This window comes from Mastacembelus armatus, chromosome 3, assembly GCF_900324485.2.
Source record: "Mastacembelus armatus chromosome 3, fMasArm1.2, whole genome shotgun sequence".
NCBI lineage: Eukaryota > Metazoa > Chordata > Actinopteri > Synbranchiformes > Mastacembelidae > Mastacembelus > Mastacembelus armatus.
The window spans coordinates 10,159,938-10,180,452 of record NC_046635.1 but is presented as its reverse complement, the minus strand read 5'-3'; the positions used below and the strand labels follow the sequence as shown (position 1 = coordinate 10,180,452).

Here is a 20,515-nt window from a genome sequence, read left to right as displayed (position 1 = left end):
ATGCAGCTATATGAGGAGAAAAAAAACACAGCCAGTCTTCAGGCTGCACAGGCAGAAGCGACACAGGCTCCGCTCAACAATGGATCACTGACCAAACACTGCTGCAACACAGACAGACAGGTAGGAGTTTTCCTTCAGCTCATCACATGCTGTGGCCTATATCTCCAACTTTAACGACTTTTAAACTATCATGTAGTACTTGGAGCATCTTTAGATGGTGATCATGAGAAAAGTGCCCGTTGTGTTATGTAACTGCATTGTTGACGTGATCAACATGACTGAGCTTAAAGCTATTCAGAGGTGCTGACTTTGATCGGTGTTTGTTGGTTTAATCCGCTGTTTGATGGTAAATAGAGCAAAGTTCTTCACAGTTTTAATGCTGCAATTGTACGGGTTTGCCTACAGGGGGCGCTCCAGTCTTTGGATTTTCATCCATCCTACATTATCCTGGTGTTTTGCGTTGCTCCTACACTCACCTGTTTACTTTCTCCTTCAAGTTGCAACAAGTTTAATTCCAGTTGTTTTTCTTTTTCTTTTAAAAAAATATCTTTCTGAGACATTTTGCCAACTCTCTCTCTCTCTCTCTCACACACACACGCAAACCAGCCATTACTGTTGCCTTCAAGGTTTTTGAGCCAGTAGGCTGATGTTGTGGCTGCTGTGTGGTGAAAAGCTAAAATGTCACGAGATAAATAAACGACCTTGCGCCAGACGTCGCTCCTTGCTGCCCTACAGGCACCGCGTGTTGTAAAACTGCAGCTGCATCTATTCAAAGCATTTCAACCCTGAAACAGTAACATGGTGTTGCTTGTGTTTGAAAGCACAATGACACCTTTGTGGTTTTCCAGATAAAACTTTCCAGATTAAATTATTCGTCCAAAGAGAAAGTGACACGCGATTCTGCCCTTTTATTGATATTATTGTCTTTGTATTACTCACTGAATTGGTGCATGATATGATTCACACTAACAAAAACATTAGTTCTCCATCCTTGCCAAGGTAAGATAGTGTTTGAATGCTTTCCTATTTTTAAGTGATGGCAGAGGGATGGATTTGGAAGGAGTCTGCATGAAAAAAAGAGAAAAAAGAAAATAAGGTCAGAAATTTGCCTGGGGCAAATACGAGCAAACAAACAGCTTACATTTCTGGTTATTCTCCCTGAGCAGCAATGGAACAGCTACAGTAACCTTTTGCTCTCCAAGCACCTCCTGCACTTAAAAACACTTAAAGTCTTATATTGCCTCGGTCTTGTCAGGTACTCTGGAGAAGGCACTTCCAGCTTATTTTCTTCATATTTTAAAAAGAAGAGGATGTCTTTGCCAGATGAGTTGTGTCTGCCCCGTCCCTGCTGTCAGCCATGAGTAGGAGTGTTGACTAGACACGTCAGCCTGACTCATCTTAGTCCTGGGGTTTAAGAGCTGCCTCAGGTCTGTTTGTGTAACATGATCTGGTGTTTATTGCAGCAAATATATTTTTATTAAAATTGGAGCAGATACTTGTGTGCTGAATTCTTCCCGTTCTCTCTTTTAAACTGGTTCAATGTTTCCATACCTCTCTTGAACCTCTCAGAACCTCAGGCATGTGCAGAAGCTGAGAAGAAACACAGACAAAGATCAGAGTTGAATTCTTGGAGTGTAGGTGGTAAAAGCCCCACAGATGCCACAGATGGCATAATCCCCATGAATTTTTTGAGGATTTGGGATTCGCAGTGGCTCTTTAACAAACACACACAAAATTTGGGGATTCTGTTTGAGAAAATAGGTACTCGTTTCCTTGTGACTGTGGCCTCAGCAGGTGTATAGGCATTAGAATGGGAAGAAAGACTTTCAGAGGTGAACGTGAAAAGGATTTACAGCATTTAACTTACTTTCAAAATAAAGTCTATTCAGTTTCTGTAGTCTGGAATCAGTGGTGGAAAGTAATTACCTCAATTGCCATACTTAAGAATGAAGTATTTCCATTTCATCATACCTTATGGTTGTACTGCACTACAATTTAGAGGCAGGTATTTTACTTTTCACGTAACTACATTTATCTGATAACTTTAGTTACTTGGTATTCTGCAGACTCTGATGCAGTATGTTAATCTAAGACTTTATCCCCAGTGGCAAAGTCAGCAGTGTATTAAGTAATTTATTATAGCTCCAATTAAAATAATGAACACTGCAATACATCAGTAATTGTAATCTAATAATATACATTATTGTGGCCTAGTCTGCATACTGATACTTTTACTTTTGGAACTTTAAAGTGTAATTTTACTTAAGCAACATTTTTAATCCAAGACTTTTACTTGTAACAGAGGCTTTTTGCACTGTGGTATTTCTACTTTTACTTGAGTAAAAGATCTGAGTACATCTTCCACTAATGCCTGCAGTCATAGAGACTCCTATCATGACTATAGGAATTTCATGTATGCATGTGAATACTTGGAGCAGATGCATGTCATGTTTTGATTTGAACTTTGTTTGGTGCTCCCACGTCATGCAAGAAGAGGATGTGGGTTTTAATGAGAAATCCAGATGGCAAACAATGAACTCCAGGAGTTTGAGCTTAAGTTACAGTCTGGTACAAAAACCAATGAAAAGAGTCAGTGGCTTTGTGTTTTGTGGGAGATGATAACACACCCCAAGAGACTGAAAGGAGTAGGTTTTCTGGACGGTGTTAATTGAAATTCTAGTAAGAAAACAAATTAATTATTTATCTTTGTTTGTGTATGTCTGGCTTCCATCTTATGTTGTGATAAATGACCAATAGATGTGCTAGATTCATTTTGTAGTGAACAGATTCATATCTTTCGATTGGTACTGACCATTTGACCAATAACCAAACTAAAGAAGTTGGCAATTCGCATGGTTTCCTCGTCTTGTTGTCTGCTGTGATTGGTATTTTTGTCCAAATGTATCCAAATAAGCATGCACAGTACATAGTCTGAAATGGTTTCCATGAGCTGACATTACAAAGATGCTCTTTGTTTTTTAAGTGTATCCTCCAGAACCACAGCAAGGAGAGAGTTTAGTGGTTTAATTTGGCTGGGAGTTATATTTGTGGTGAATATTTACATTTTTGTGGTCACCTCCAGTTTAGACTTCAGGCTCAGCTCCAAAGCAGACACTTTATGACAGAAACTCCAATATCCAATAACATGAAATGAGTAGTGGAATGTAACTACACATATTTAATAAGCTACTGTGCTTGTAAATAGTAATAGTAATAGTAACAGTAATAGTAATAGTAGTAACTTAACTCCAGTGTGAAAAGCCTTAGGAGAGGCCGGACCACGCCCAGCACTGATGCACTGTCACCTGCCAGTTTTGTGTTTTGCTGCACCTGTAACCACACCCACCAGTGATGTCACGGTGTCCTGTAGAACACCTGTACTCCTCTGCATTTAACAAACAGTACAAAGCATCTGAGCAGCATATTGCACCAACTATAACATTAAAATCATGCTTACATCTAAAAGAATCACTGAAAATAATCAAATTCTCACATTAATAATAATGTATCATTGAGTTTTGAAGTAATTCTGCTTCACAATGAGTACTTCATGCTGAAAGTATACTTTACTTAAAGTTACTTAAAACGGTGTGTAATATTTAGAGCGATCTATTAGCAGAAATGGAATAGAGTATTCATAAATATGTTGTCATTAATGTGTAATCACCAGAAACCACTAGATGCTGCTAAATCTTTCATGTTGTACACATTGCACCTTTAAGTACCAGTGGTGGTATTAACAGTGGCTAACATCACTGAAGTATAATGAAGTTCACTTATGAGGTATTTTTACTTCAGTTTAGAAATCCTGCTCTTTTAACTCCAGTACATTTAACTGACAGCTGTGGTTACATTTTACAAATTACATCATCATCTTAGAAAATATGACACATATCCAACATGAAACTGCTGTTTACCCAGTGGGTTGTTCAGTATAATAATTTAAGACTAATAGGCATTCTACTGCATAATAAGTACTTTTATTTTTAATAATATGAATATATTGTGCTGATAGTCATTCTTTTACCTAATTAGAATTTCAGACGTGTGACCTGTGGTGTAGTGTAACTATGGTACTCAAGTACCATACTTACTGTAAGTACTACTTTGAATTCTTCTATTTCATCCCTCTACCCCACTAGATAAAGTTAGATAAAGAAATAGCTCTGCATTAAAAATTTCACCTGAGTAGAAGTTAAAACATATTAGCATCACTGCATGTCTAATGGTAATATTAACATTATGTATTAGTTTCTATCCTAAATTAAAACAGACATTGATTGTTTACATTTCTTTTTGTCTGATCACCAGTCCAAAAACCTAAAGATGTTTAAGTTACTGTCATGTACAACAGAAAAACATCAAATACTCAAACTGTAGACATTTTGCATAGATAAATAGCTTTAAATAATAAAGGTTACTAAGGAACTAAATCTTCAAAGTGGTCACAGTTTTCAGATAAGTAAAAAAAACAAACAAACAAAAAAAACAAAACTACATTTTCCTCTAAAATGTACTTAAGTATACCATAACCAAAAATGGTCATGTAAAGCATCTCATATCTCATATTTGGTGGCACATCCCAAAAGAAAGACATCTTTGTGTTGCTGGGCTTCTCCCATTGACCAGTGGAGGGTTTCACCAGAACAATGTGCTGCGACGCTGGCAGCATCAGCAGCCACATGCCTGCATATTCATCCACAGTGCTCAGCCCACCGGGACAATAAACAAGGGGAGAGGGGCTGAATGCCTGCCTGAGGGGGGGAGAGGGAGGGGGCAAATCCTGCGAAAAGTGGGGGGCAAACAACCCGTTTTCATGGCAACAAGTCCTGCCTTCTACCCTGCAGCAGGCTGAGAGAGGGGAGGCAGGAGGGCTTTTTTTTTCTTCTTCTGTATTTTTTTGTTGTTGTCGGTTTTGGTTGGAAAGACATGAGTCGGAGTTTATCGAGAAGGACAGGTATTCGGCAAAACCAGCCAAAGTTTCTCAAAGTGTAGACGAAGAAACTCGCAAAGTGGATTATAATCTGGAAATGTCAGCAGCAGCAGCAGCAGCAGCCATGGATGTGAGGAGAAAGTCGGAGGTAAAAACCGCCTGGTTTTTGAACCGCTATTGACGAGCTGCAGCAGGAAGGTCAAACTTTTAGCTGGCGACAGCAAGGGCTAAAAAAAAAAAATCCCAAAAAACAAAAACAAACAAAACAAAACAAAACATCTGTGTGAAGGTGTTGTTAAAGAGAAGTTGCAAGGTGCGTTTAAATGTAGTCCTAATCTCAACGTGACCATATTTGGTCATCGACGTGTTAAACGGTGAAGTGCAGAAAGTAGCTAAAAACACCAGACAGCTTTTTTTTTTTTTTTCAGCTGATCCTCTGAATGAAGAAAAATAGAAAAATGTCCCAGCGGATAGAGGCAGTAACTTTGTGGGCTGTAATTAGACCCAGTTATTGTCGCTAAAACATGCAAAAAGTCAAACAGCAGATAAGTAGGAACAGCCAGAGGACGACTCTGTCCTGAGCTCACTGTTTACGTTTCCTGTTGTAGTCTGGATTTTTTTTTTTTTGTCCTCGGAGATTAAAAACCCACATGAAACAAAATGAGTAAACCTTTAGTGTGTGTTGTGTATTGTTACTAATACTCAAATGTTTGTACTAGTTTTATACAAAGCTATACACATGCAGCTGTGTTTGTCAGTGTAAGACTACTACCACTATAAAATACATAACAACTGAAGGCCAGGATTAAAATGTTATTTAGGATTTTTAAATGTTAGAATAAACAGTAAATGTAGTTACAATACTAATTGCCATTTGATTGTTATTGTAGGCTATACATTATAATGGGGTGGATGTCATTTTTTAATTTTATATAGGAATGAAACCAGTGTTTTCCTTAAGGATCGTCTGATAATTTTCTCAATTCATTCAGAGGCTGTATAAAAATTTATCGAGAACTATCTATCAAAACGCATCAGATCATTAAAATAATAGCACATTCACACCTTTGCGAAGGCACTTTGTAGTTTAAATGTGGGAAGCTTTGTTTTCTATGAGTTTTCTTAACAGATTACAGTTTAAGTCCCTATGGTCTTATCTTACTCAGTATAGTGCACCCCTATGGCAGCGTCTGGTTTTCTTTAGCTCATTCTTTTAAAACGCTCCATTGTGCAGATCAAACAATGACCTTCCCCTGTCACTGGACGAGACTGTCAACACAAAGTTATCGAGGAAGTTCTTCTCTGTTGTGCATTCATCTTAACAGGAGTGAACCTCACTAGGCATTTTTAAAGGCACAGATGAAAGATCACCATAAAAACTCAATCTATTCTTCCAGAGAGTTTTGGTGTGATTTACTGAGTGTTTCTGTGCTGATACTGTTGGCTATAGTGCAGCACTGACGGATCAGAGTTGTTCAACATCTTGCTGAAGGGAATCTCAGGCACAGGTCTTTCAGACTAGGGAAAGTATTTCTGTATCATATGGTTTTGAGAGAGCTCCCAGAGGGATCTTATTCAGTGTTGTTCAGATCACAAGACCATCTTATCCTTAAGTTTACCCCTAAGCTCTACTAAAGATATCAAGCACTGACAAAATGCTTACTCTGATACCGAGAAAATCTGTTTTCACATTTCTTTTTCTGATGGAAGTATTTGAGCTAAGGTTTATGCTGGAACCTTTTAAGATAATGTGAAATTGTGAGGATTTTCAGTTCAGTCCACTTAAACAATATAATACCAGGCTCTACTGTAGCATGTTTCAGCTCATGTTTGGTTTTACATTCAAAGTGTTTAAAACCACATATCTGATTGCACACCTTGACATCTGTATCAGCTCAACATTCTGAGATGAGCAGGTAGATTAGAGAATACCACAGACAGTGACTATAACTATGACAATACATGCATCATCCCAGAACTACTGAACTGCTGGAAGACAGTTTTTATGTTGAAATGAATGGAGTTGTGTTTTTGGTTTGTTGGTTTCCAGCCCTGCATTGTAATTCTGAAATGTCCAAAAACATCAGTTATTTTGATTATTCTCCAGTCTTCTGAAATACATGTTTAATTTTGGCAATGTGAATATGAGAACCACTCCATAAACTTGCCCTGCCATCTACTAATACAAGCAGCTGTTGAACACTCGTAAGGTGCAATGAAAAAAATCAAATTACCTTAACTTGCTGCTGGTGGCATCTGTTTGCTGCACGAGGTCTGCTGTGAAGTAATACTAAGCAGGCAGCTACAGTGTAATTTAATCTATGTAGCTTTATAAACAATTTCTAATCTGTGTTTGCACTGCACATTTAGTGGCTTGTAATGATTTAATGGAAAGAGTGTGTATCCCTTGTCATAACATGACATCAGCGTGCCAGCATTAACATACCATGAGACAGTCTGCCTTCATTTATTCAGGTCAGTTAGTTAATCTAAGATGCAAGTAGTTCACTGTTGACTTTGATATCTGACTGCTAATACTTCCAGCTGTGTTTGTGAACCATTCAGCTGTGAAACACTTGTCTGAACCTGTTGATATTGAGAATAAATGGCTAAAGGTTGTGAATTGTGAAGTTCTTAATGACGTAGACAGCCTATATCCTATAATAAATTGGAGCTTAATTTCATGGTGACATTATTTGGCACGCCTTTACTTGCCTTTATACTTTCCCTATAATACAATAGAACAACAGGAGGTATTTCTTTAACATTGTAATCACATGTTTGACATATCCCCAATTAGATGCATTTATCTTAACTCATTCACTGACTACTGACTGACTGTTATTTGAAGCATATACAGTACAGTTAAACAGCTTACATAAATGCTTTCTGATCTGTCTCCTCGAGGGTTAATTTAACTGTTCTTTACCCAAGAACAGTAAAACTACTAGATGTGTAGAGAAAGAGAACCTTTTATGGTGAAAAGAAACTGCTGGTAGGTTTTTACGTTTTAAGATTTTATTATCCTATTTTATGAAGGGGTCAAGTTTCAGGTCGTAGTTCCACTTCTTTATTTTTCAGAATATTTACTTCAACAATTGTTCATGGAAAAACAAATTTTCCTTGTTCCTATATTACATACTTACTTACATGTTAGTCTTACTTGAACATGTTTAATCTCATTGAAGTTGATACATTTTACACGGGCTTAAACTTTAGCTTTAAATCAGAGGCAAACAGCAACACATTGTATCTACTTTATGCCCTCGGAAAAGACTTTTGTGTCAGAGGTCATGTCTGTGACACAAATTCTAGCCCCCCTGCTGCAACTGAGATGGATACAAGCCTGTTTTCCACATGCCTGCCTCTTGCAGCTGTGCATGGTCATATCTAGGTTACACAGAAGGGTTTTTCCTCTTTTTCCACAAAGAAAATATGCCATGATTACTCTAAAAAAAGGTTAAAATGGTTAAAAAAGAGAGATAAAAAAGTCCAAGAATTGGTTCCACCTGGTCAATTTAGCTATAGTGGCAGCATGGCAAACCGTCTGGTAGAGTATGGGGGTAATTATATAGGTATGGCTAAGTGTAACTGCCAGTAGCATCAACATTTGTGGTTTTTTTTACATAGCGACACAGAGACTGTCTAAGTGTTAAACTGCCCAACAGAGAGCGAGATTATGAACAGAACACATACATACATCCAGAATATATTACACTTTCTCTTTCACATGGGAATTTTTACTTTTCCACCATGTTTGGTCTGTAATGCCTCATATGCCAGTTCAGATGTGTGTTGAATGTTTTTTGTTTTTTTTGTGGGCTATATTGTCATGGGTTGAGCTGGATTCCCTTCTTCCACACACGGCTCTGCTGACATGGTATAACTCACCAGATCAAGTCACTTTTTGTCCACTGGGGACAAAACTGGTCTTTCTGCAGATATTGAAACATTGCCATGGATCAGTGTGTGGGCTCATGCACTCAAGTTTGCCAATGAGTTGTGATGTGTGGAAAGACTTGAGAATTTGCAGGGATTTTTCACTCTTCCTTCCCCCATCGCTTCTTGGCTGCGTGTAAGCTCTGCAGTGGTTTTAAAAACCTTGAAGTCAGGTTGCTGATCAGCAGAAACAGAAGACCAGGTCAGCCAGAAAAGCCTTTTAGCAAGAGACTATGGAAGACATTATTAGACTCTTATTAAAACTGTTGTCTACTATTTCATGTTTTAGGGTAAACAAAGATCTTAAAGTAGACTCAGTCGCATGTTGATAGAAGTTTGTCTCTCATGATGTCATAAAATTGTTATATAAAATCACTGCACTCTCATAGACTGAGAATCAAGTGCCAGGTGCTGAGAGAGTGCATATTTGTGTATAGTCTTTGCTGAATTAGGAGGAGGCTCTTGGCATTGGGTCCAGGTGTTTCTGCCCTTCTCCTGTGCGTTCTTTCACCTTCTAAAATATGCTTTAACAATTTAAATGCAACCTTGGTCTGAAGGATAAGAAAAATATTAGTACAATCCTATATGAGGGGTGTATCAGATGAGTTGTCAAATGTGACAGACCAAGGATGTGTGGACTGTCTTTAAAAGATATTTTACCTTGTTTAATCTCTCTTACACACACACACACACACACACACACACACATACAGCTGATAAAACACTTACTTTTTAACCACATCTTTCTCTCAAGGACATTTTGAAGACAAAGGGCCCTTTCATTTCAGTCCCAGTAGTCTAATAGAGACACTGTTGTAGTCCCTTTTTATGACTATGCTTTGTTGCTGAGGAAAATATACGTCATTGATATGCCTCTCATTTAATCAATTAATTCTTCTGAACATGAGCATGACTAAACCAGGAAAAACTGTAAGCTAATGGAAAAGCTAGGCCAGGTCAACAAAAGCAGTGTTGAATAGTTTAAGATGACAATTAGACTTTTGGGATTTATTTTTATGCAGGAGCCAAAGGGAAACTTATTGATGCCTTCCTTATATCTCTGTTGAGTTTGTAGTACTGTCAATAAAGTGCTTAGAGTTTAGTGCTTTTTTTTTTTAAAGTGTGGAAATAGAACTTTTAACTTCTCCATACCCGGATGTCTTGCTTGACAACGCTATAAGTAGTAGCAGACGTCAAACCAGTGAAGGTATAGTCCAGTAGTGGGATGTGTGATTTGGCAGTAAATAGTATATGTCATTTTTATTGGCGTGTTAACGTGGAAAATAGAATAACAGTGTGTCCTGTAAAGCTGCAGTGATATGCATCAAGACAGTGTGTTTGACGGCTTATTGTACATAGAGAACAATGCTGTGACATGTGCCAGGAGCTGTGGTACTGAATATTCGCATGTTTGATACTTCACCTGATCGGCCAGTGACAGGTTCAAGGCAGACCATCAACAATGAGGTTAACACGTCCATCAACCCAACGCTCCTTTCTCTATGCATACTTAAAACTGCTTCAGGTGACATTTCTATATTCACAATGGATCAAATTGCTAAATGCAAAAAAGGGTTGCCTTTAGTGATGATGTTATGAAACATAGTGATGCATTTAGTAGTTCAACAAGCAGATACTTTGTCAGAAAATGGTGGAGACCAAAATATAGCTGCCCAGACAGTTAAATAGATATAGAGTACTTCATTAATTCCCAAATTGTAGTATTCTCGTAAATCTTTGTTATTCAATTTCTTGAATAAATAAAACTTCAGCCCATTAATACCTTTCCCTGTGCTTGGTCACCGATTTGAACAATCTTTGTCAAATGTGTTATTATGAAACACTACTTACTGAAGAAATGCCTCTTATCAGGATCATGATGTTGACTTTTACTGTTTACCATTAGCTTGCCTTTGGTTCTGACATCCCAAGAGAAAATGAGTCTTGAATCTGGTTGAATGCACTTTAAAGATACTCCCGAGCTTTCTTATAAGTGATTGTTTACAGCTTATGATTTCGTGTGGGGAGATGGTATCACACCTCAGGAAGTCAGTTGGCTAATGCCTTGGTGTTTACACTGTAAAGACCATCTTGGGCCTCTGTGACCCAGTTCTGTAATTGTAGCTTTCCCAGTCCAAAATGAAAATGATGAATTCATACACATAATTGCTCTTAACTGACTGAGTTAATCTGATTGAATCCAGGTAGGATGTATGGTGCTGCCTTTAAAATGTCAATTTATAATCAGCACCATACCCCTCAATTTAACGTGTTAGTTTAATTTCCTCTGCACCTGACAGCTGACGTTTCTGATATTTTTTCTATTCTTCATATATTTACTGTGATTGTTACACATGAAAATGACAGGCACTATATGGCTACTGTTAGAGAGTCCAAGAGAATATGCAGCATCACTTCAAAAAATACTCAATATTTTTTTAGCAGGCATTTATCAGAAATTATATTTTACACAGCTTTTAGTGTGTCTGAATGTTATGTAAGCAAAACATTTTCATTTGATTGAATATGAGTATTGTATCCCTCAAGTTATTGAATTTTGACCTTTTCACAATGATGTGTTATGTTTTTTCATACCTTCATGGAAATATTTTTTATTTGTTTTGTTCATTTTGCTGTCTTAAATCTACATCTTCATTGAGCAATTCTCAGTGCAATATTTCGTGCCAAAATGTGGCTTAGGCTGTCTGATTTATATAAATAAAATCTTCATGCACTGATGTCAGTAGACTTTTCTGTTCCACAGCTAAATCTTACAGATCTGTGTGCATCACAGGAAATACAGATTGCTAGTTTTCCTGTCCAATTTTGTGCCTGAAACACACAATAACAACAGGAGAGGAGACAAATAAGACAGGACAATATCATTCTTTGTGTTTGATGAAAATAATGATGGATGCCTGGCCCTTTTATTGCAGTCCACAGTTACAGGAAATAGCTGACAGCAGGAATGCTCCCTCTCTCTCCTCATCTGTGTCTATAGGACTCAGCTTCAGTACTGGTTGGCTGACTTCTTCATACAACAACTTCCTGTAAGCAAGTCATGCTGCCAGCCACCCTCCCATTCTCCACCTCTGATCTCTAAGGATCTCTATTTGACCTCCTTTTGCACTAGCACAATCACTTCAGGCTTTTTTGAAAGGGTCAGTGCTGCATTTCAAAAAGTGATTTTCAGGGGCATTGGCCTCCAGTTTGAGGGGAGGGTGTAACTAACTGCTGGTCTAATTTGAGATTAAGTCCAGGAAGTGTTTATTATACGAAAGATCTTAACAGTTTTTTCTCCTGTTAGGATTTTCATAGATTTTCATAGTGTTGAATAGAGGAAACTAGACAAAACTGATGCTCGGGCCACGCATAATGAAAACATGCATTTGTGAGAAGAAGCGTTAAAAATTTTTTAGTAACATCTACAAAATTTCACTGATAAATTGGCTGGGTTTACATAATGCCCATTGATAACTTACTGCAGATATGACAGTATTTGTATATATGTTGGCTGATACGTAATAAGACATTACAGCACAGAAATGATTTGATTGCACTAATTTATAATTTACTTAGACAAGTTTCCTTTGTAGTGCCAGACCAAAACAGTTTATTTTGTGGTGGGTGATTTGTTCTTAATCAATTTTTTGAACTCTCATATATCAGTATCAGCCTAAGCAATTCAATATCAGTAAGGAGAGGAAGGAGGTTATTACCAGTATTAATGAGACCATCTGCCAGTATTTTATGCCCTGCTGCTTTTAGACTGAATAAATGCTGTCCTCTGCAGTCCGCCAGAAGCCTGCAGGTCTGAAGTGGAGGGATAGCTGTAAATGTACATGAAGCACCAAAGTTTCTCTCGCACAACTTTGTCTACATGGTGTCTTAGTTATGCCACTCATGGTTTGTTGAAAGTCATCTGCTTTGTTTTCAGTGGAGATTTAGTATGGCAGATGTGGTGAAATGGATACTAGGATTTTTTAAATTTGCTTACCCTGTAAAAAGGTGTCATGTGCAGTAGTTCACATGACAACTACATGAGCCACATGAGCTACTCTGTTTAGGCTGTGGGCACTCCCACGTTTGTCCTGGCTTCTGGCGTTGGACTTGGAAGAATGTTGGTCGTCTGGTTTATGATGTGGCATTGGGTTAAAGTCCATGATCATCACTATATTGGACTGTTGTTTCTTCACTAGCTTGAATTCAGTAAATTATATTTGAGTAATTCAAATTATATACATACACAACATATATACACAATTAGAAGCTTCATTTTTCAGTGTCACTCCATGAGTTTCGCACTGACAAAAATGCCTTTAGTGCTGCAATTCTTTTCAATGTTTCACATCTTTGTGTTTGTCCATCAGGTGAGTGGGTGGTTTGAAGACAAGCATGACTGCCAACAAGAGTTCGAAGGCTGCTCCTCGTGCAGGAGGGAGTAAAACTCCACGTGACGTCCCTGACAGGTCAGTGACATCTGGCAGTGTTGGGCTGGTTATTATGAACTTCCACTTATATTACATGGTTTCAACATATTCATCTGACTGGCTGTTTTGTTCTTTTGATTTCAAACCTGTTGAATCTGAGGGTCCTCAAATATGGGGACTTAAAGGGGCCGCTAAACAAACCCAGCATGAAACGATGCACAAATCCTGAAAGAATATAGCGATGTTATACATCAAATTAAACAGCAGAACCTGGGGTACAAGATATTTAAGCCTTTTTTTTAGATTCTGAAGACGTGTGTAAAAAATATAGTACCACAAAGCGTCAGAGAGATAGAACCCAAAAAAACAACAGCAGAAATCGCTTTGCCAAACGATAGCTGTAGAATGTCTATTATTTTTGCGTTTTTGCTGTGAAGTGTATTTTACAGGTAAATCCACACTAAATCCTGTTGGACCCATCTTATGTGACATTCAAATCATTCCAGGTGTTTCTGAAGGACTTTTCGAGCACAGTTCTAAAAATAGACCTCGGGTGCAAAGGGTTTAAGAAACAAGAACTGTACTGCACCTACAGTAATATCAGTGAGTGTATATATGTTAGAGAGAGAGACGGAGCAAACCTCAACTGTGTCATCTCAATGATGAGCCTATAGCTGTTCTACTTTTTTTCACTAATAGAGAAGAACAACCAATAATTGTCAATTGTGATGACACCAATGTTTTTGCATGCAAGATTCTGTATCCTGGACAAAGGCTACATCCAAATCTGAACTGTGAGTAGTGAAATGAAGCTTGTGTTAGCATGTTGAGAGCTGACAGTGTCCTGCTGGGGGAGAAAAAACTAACTTTGGGAATGATATGTGATAGCTTGACTATTCATTTTACAGTCTTTCACCCTGTCTGTTTTCCTCAGATAGGGAGTCTTAGCAGCAGGAGGGAGGTTGGTGGGAAAATGTTGTCTCATCTCATGTAGTAATACACGGTGGATATGAAGTGTATTTTGTGTTTATATTGTCAACAGTCACACCAGCTTGCCTGATAAGCCTGATTGCTGATTTTGTTCAGGATTATTAGCATCAAGGTGTCTATTGATGTTTTCATATATGTCAGTGGTACTGCTAGACTGACAGTGTTGCTCTTTCATGGTTGCAAACATACGCACAAGAATATTTCTTACTAAACCTGATGCTGGTTTATGTAATTGCTTGTGCTCTCAATTAGGCCTACTGCAAGATAACCTCAACAAATTCTGGTGTTAATGTTATCATGTATATCCATATATATGATATTCATTTACTGGTAAGTGTGCACTCAAATGGTCAACCTTATGAATAAAAATGAAAATATAAAATGAAAAGCATGAATCAGGGTAGTGCAAAATCCTCTCCCCTGCTAGTTGCATAATTGTGTATTTATCTGCTTTGATAAATGTAATTGTGTGATATTGTGTACTATCTTGTGTGCCTCATTGGGTCATGTTACCCTAGATTCTTTAAGATCACATTTAAAGCTCTTGAGATAACGATGCTTTGCAGCTCCATTTTTTAACAAACTATGGAACTGTTTGTGTCGAATAGTGCTGCACAGGTTATTTCCCCAGACTATGAACTCAACCAGGGATCACCTACGAAAAATCATGTGACTTTGAACCGTGAAGTCTCAAGCGACACACGTGGCAGCATGCAACATTGTGGTGAAAAAAAAGCAAAAACAAGAAACAAAATTGTATGAAACAAAACAAAAACTTTTGTATGGATACAATATGTTTGTAAGTGGAATGTAAACAAATAAAATATCCAAAGCTGGATCAGAATTTTATATATGTTAATAAATTAACAGTTGACAGAAAACAGCTGGGAGATAACAAGTTTCTTTATATTGACCATAATGCTAGAAATGCTTTGAGTAATCTGTTCTCTACATCCTGGTCAGTAACAGGAAGTGGCTTGTGGGTAGCATGTCCTGAAGTCCTGAGGGAAAGCCAGGAGTCATTGTCTTGTGACTGTTATTGAGCTGTTTGTTTTGTGTCTGGACTACATAGAGCCCACTAAACTGCGCCTATTTTTACAAGCATCATCCAGAGCACAAACAAATGTTCTGCACGTCAACTTTTTGTGCCTAATTAGACGTCTAATGTGTAATATTTAGAGGGCTCTATTAGCAGAAATATATCAAATATATGTAATTAGTGTGTAATCATGTAATCACATGAAAATATCAACCATCAAAGTACCAACAGTCAATACCAAAGTACCAACAGTCTTAATCAAGAATGAGCCTTTTAAATCTACACAAGGGAGTGGGTCATCTATAACTGAGGGAGCCATATTGTGCCACCAGATTTCTACAGTAGCCCAGAATGGACAATTTAAACACTTTCTCTATCACACATTTTGTTTTGAAGGCGATGGCCACTGTATCCGGAACCAGAATCTTCTGCTTTGTAAATGGATCTAATTTAAGTACATTGTGATAACCACGGTGTACAATCCAAAACAAGACAACAAATCATGCATGTTAAAAAAAGATGCAAAGTACACAAAAATTAAACAATGTAAAATAAAACAAGCATTTTACTTTGCTTGAATAATGTCACCAAATCCCGTGCCATTGACCTAGAAGAAAAGAAGTTCAAATAAAATCAGTCTACAAATCACTATACTGAAGACACTACAGTATATTGTGCATTTAATATATGTACTGAGTTAGTATTTTTTTAGGACCACCATTCTAATCCTATAATCCAGCACAAAAGTCTTGCCTTAAATTCTCTCTTCATGAATGTGATAATGTTCAGTTTTTGTTCAAACCAAGATATTGAATCTACTGTATGGTCATTGTGAATTATATTCTTCTTACTTCTTTCTTACTCAAATTGGAATCGTGATTGAGTGTGGAAGCACAGCTGTTGAAATGAGAAAAAAAATTCTAAAACCTCCATAAAAGTCCATCAAACCAAAGTCTATAGTTGTTAACTCCATAAACTGAAGTGTTACTGGCATTAGAAAAGCATCACTGAGTGTTTCTTCTGGTTGCTACAAAAACATTCTCATCAATACCCAGGGGCTTCAGATGCACTGTTCCCTCTCTGGCTTTTTGCACTATCCATACTCCTTGGCAGAGGTTTGGTCAGGAGTTTTGCCAGAGAACCAGTACGATTTTAATTTGCCAGACAAATTCTGGTAACTCTTCACTGAACCACTGCAACATGTGTCATGTGTTGGACTGGTGATTAATATGAGAGTGGGTTAAAAAGGTATTTTCCTCATGAAATCATACTGTCTGTTTGACTTATTGTGGGCTTTTAAATATGGAGTGATGGAAAGAAACTAAGTGCATTTACTCAAGTATTATGCTTTAGTACACTTTTGGAGTTCTTATGCTTTACTTGAGTATTGCAGTTTAATGCTATTTTAACTCCACTGTATTTCAGACAAAATTTGCCTGACAGCTGCTGTTACTAGTGACCTTACAGATTCAAGATGTCGCATAGAACAGATAAAAACTGTGTTTAGTCACTGGTTTCACACTTCCATCAAAGAGATATTTCACTTTTAAAGGTTCCCTCCAGTCATTCATAAAGATATTTGAAATAACAATAGTGACAATAATAAACTATGTCTTACAGTTTTTCAACACACAATATATTTAAGTCAATTTTAAAAGCACCTCAGAGAAACTTTTGCTGTAGTTCACACTCAGCACAGACAGCACTGTGACTGGGAAACAGAGGGCAACACATTGAAGCACAGTACAATATTAGTAAAACATCTTTTTGAGTTGTAGGGGATTTTACACTTCTAAAATTTAAGTAACTTTTAAATTACCCTATATTTAACAAAAGATCAAAGACTGGAGAAATCCAAAAAAGGTGAAGAACATGTTTTTCTTTCCTTGCTCATTAACTGTGTCAGATTTATGTTATGAAATTTGGGAAGGACCTGACCTTGAGGTTGGAAAACACTGGACTAAACTACTGTAAAAGTACATTTGCTAAGGTTCACTGACTGCAATATGTTTTACATTGTTATATTAGTAATTCCTTTCAACTGAAGGTCTTGAGTATTTATTCCAGCAAGCCAAATATGAAACTCAGCTAGACTTTTTAACTTGGATTGAAGTTTATCTTGGCATATATTGACATTCATTATCTGAGAAAAGTAATCAGAGCTCACTTTAGTCATAGTGTAGAAGAGGTAGACTGTTGATATGTAGTACAAACCTAACTCACATCACATTAGTTAGCTACAGCTACAGTGTAGAGCCTTTTGTGATTCAGAGTACTACATGCTAGTAATAAAAAATTTCCAAGACAGGAGTAGTTATCTTGAATTCTCATATTTTTCAAGGGAAGTAAAATAAGATGCACCCATCATACCTGCTGCTTGCAGGTCCTTAGCTGCTGTTAAAATCTTCCCACCCTGGAGCAGGAGGAATGAAACCAGGGAAGGGCAGATAGGTGTGAGGCAAGATATGTCCCAACTTGCTTTGTTGGATCACAGTCCGCAGCCTTCAGCTTCCTCCTCCCATAACGCTTGTTATTCAAACCATGGCTGTGACACCAGATCTCCTAATGCTTAACTTTTGCAACAGTTAGTCAGCTTCCAAGTCATGACAAGGTTCCTGAAAGACTTATGAGCAGTTAGGTGTTAGGGAACTGCAGGGAAAGTTTGTCTCTGGAAATTTTAAAGTAGGTGAGCACCGTGAGAAAGAATGTTTTCATAATGGTACAATCAGCAGTGAGTGTGGGACTTCTGTAGAACCTAGTATCACCTAGCTTCAGGAATCAGAAAAAGCTTTGGAGAGGAGCAGTGACACTTTTACAGGTAAAACTGCTGTAATAAATCTTTCTTGGCGTACTCTTTTCTGTGTGAGGTCCACAGAAAGTCTCCTAAAGTTGTTTTGATACTATGTGGAAAAATCCACAGTGGCATTTTAATGTAGTCTATATTTCCTTTGGCATTTATTTTAATCTCACACTGCCAAAGACAGAATACTTTCCTGTAGTTATTTTAAATAGGTGGCTCAGGTTTTCATTCTGTCTTTGATCTTGGAAATTAATTCAAAACTTTCAGCCGATTCTTTAGTTTTCTCCCATCTGTTCCACATTGGGTTGCTGTTATTTTTTCATGCTACACGGTTCAGTAGATTTGTTGGCAGCTGGTGTGATTTGCCTCTGTTTTATTAATATCTATTAGGCAGTTTTTTTTCAGAAATTTTAAAATGTTTTTTTTTTTCACACCTTTGTCTTTTTTCAGGTGCCAGTCTACATCACCGTGTCCTGGTCTGTCTGCCAGCCAGGGGCAGAGTCAGCAGCCTGTCCTCAGCGACAGTGAAAACTCTGGAAAGCAGAGTAGGTACGTCCGGACTGACGGCAGGTTTCTGGTACGTGCTGGCTGGAACAGCAAGGCAGCTACCCTGGGCAGTGGCGCATCCCTCACAGGTGACACTGACTCCCAAGGCCGTCTCACCAAGTCAAAGAGCATCAGCTGCCTGGACAACAGGCTGTCTATATATAAACCTCCAGCTCAAGCCAGGTCCTGTCAGGAAAGTCAGGGTGTCCAGGAGCAGAAGGAGAAACAAGGGGATCTCTCTGCAGGAGATGGACTTAATTGTAGACCCCTGAGCTGGAGCACACTCTCATTGGGACCATCCTCTAACCAAAGCCACAAGCGTACTCTTTCTCTCACCCGGTCAGTAGCAGGTGTCCCCCCCACCACAATCCGCAAAAAGATTTCAGAATGGGAGTGCAGAAGAGTGGCTCTGCCTAGGATGAGCTTGTGTCTGGATAAAAGAGGAGGGGAGCGTGTAGGGGGCAGTGAGGGCTGCCCAAGCCTGCTCTCATCTCCCTGTAGCGAGAAGACTTTTGACTTTAAGGGGGTTCGCAGGATGAGCACAGCATTTTCCGAGTGCTCCTACACAGAGACAGAGGAAGAGGAAGGAGTTTCAGACAAAGACGGCCTAGGTCGCTTCCAGAAAAGGATAGGCAAGACAGAGTCGTCAGGAACGTTTGTACGTTCCCTGTCTGCTCGGAAGGAAACGTCAGCAGTTCTCAACAGGATACAAAAGATAGAGCAAGCCCTGAAGGAGAATCCAAGCCCACCCCCTCCACGTTATCTCAGTAATTGCTATGCTCCAGACAAGACAAGACAAAAGTCTTTTGTTATAAGTGACGACTTGGACAGTACATGCACCAGTAAGCGCAGCAGCATTTGCTCAGTGGCTACTGAACCTGATGCTGTTTTGATGCCTGATAGGTTCTCTAAACTCAGACAAAGATTTAGTGTGAGCTCAGTCAGGTCTGAGAGCCCAGAACCACCTAGTCAACACACCTCTGTTGGCACACCAGTCAATCCCTTACCTAAACCCAAACGCACTTTTGAGTATGATGCCAAACAGGACCAGAAGGGTGTGTTGCCAGCCAATGGACTACCTCCAAATAGAGTCTCTAAGTCTCCCCCGCCTTTGCCTTCTACGCCTGCACCCAGCATGCCACGATCGTCAAAGACAGAGAGGAGCACCGTCAACAGAACCCAGGACAGGTGAGAATATCGCTGTGCTTACCTTTAACTATGATGAAAATACACAATGCTTTTAAAATTCAGCTCCGTTATAGGGAGCTATATCAGATTTTCTTTCCCTCATATGCATACAGTGATACTTTAAGTCTTTTCTCCTGACTACTCATCAGTGATAGACCATAAGGAGATGCTATTGCACAGTGCAATGTGCAGCTTTTTCTTGAATGGCTTGGATGTTAGAGATTCACTGACCTGATACATAGGATCTGTATTGTTGCTGAAAGTGACCTTAGTCAGCAGATCAGGTACCTAGATCATGAATTATAAAATTCAATGTTTCATTTATCACTTAGATTTATTTATTCAAGGCATGCTGCCAGAACTGTTTTTAGTCCCTTATGTTACCTTACATAACATTGACTCCACTGAGTTCCACCCAGTGAGGCATACAGATTCTCAATAATGGACGAAGAGAGCACTGCTAATAGATTGGTACTCAGCATCAGCAGATGCTTTGAGCTGAGGCATTGTAAGTTGGAGTGCTATAAGTGTTTTGATCCCTTTGGATCACTGACTTAGTATTGTTGTAAGCTGGTGTATTTTAGGGTACTGATCAGTGTGTCTGGTTGTATTGTTGGCGTTTTCTTATGTTACTCTCCTTGGGAGCTTAT

The 20,515-nt window shown here is 38.5% G+C and overlaps 1 protein-coding gene across 2 annotated transcripts in view; it reads left to right on the top strand.

Annotated features, from left to right (window-relative positions):
- The window catches only part of dennd2b (DENN domain containing 2B), a 42,082-nt gene continuing 21,567 nt past the window's right edge, over positions 1-20,515 (top strand). Inside the window, exons 1-3 of one of the 2 annotated variants that reach the window (XM_026319757.1) lie at positions 1-120; positions 13,243-13,341; positions 18,582-19,865. In XM_026319757.1, the coding sequence (XP_026175542.1) occupies positions 13,268-13,341; positions 18,582-19,865 (1,358 nt within the window). In that variant the 5' untranslated portion in view covers positions 1-120; positions 13,243-13,267. Of the gene's footprint in view, positions 121-4,800; positions 5,082-13,242; positions 13,342-18,581; positions 19,866-20,515 lie in introns of those variants that run through there. The other variant, XM_026319755.2, reaches the window with a different exon arrangement.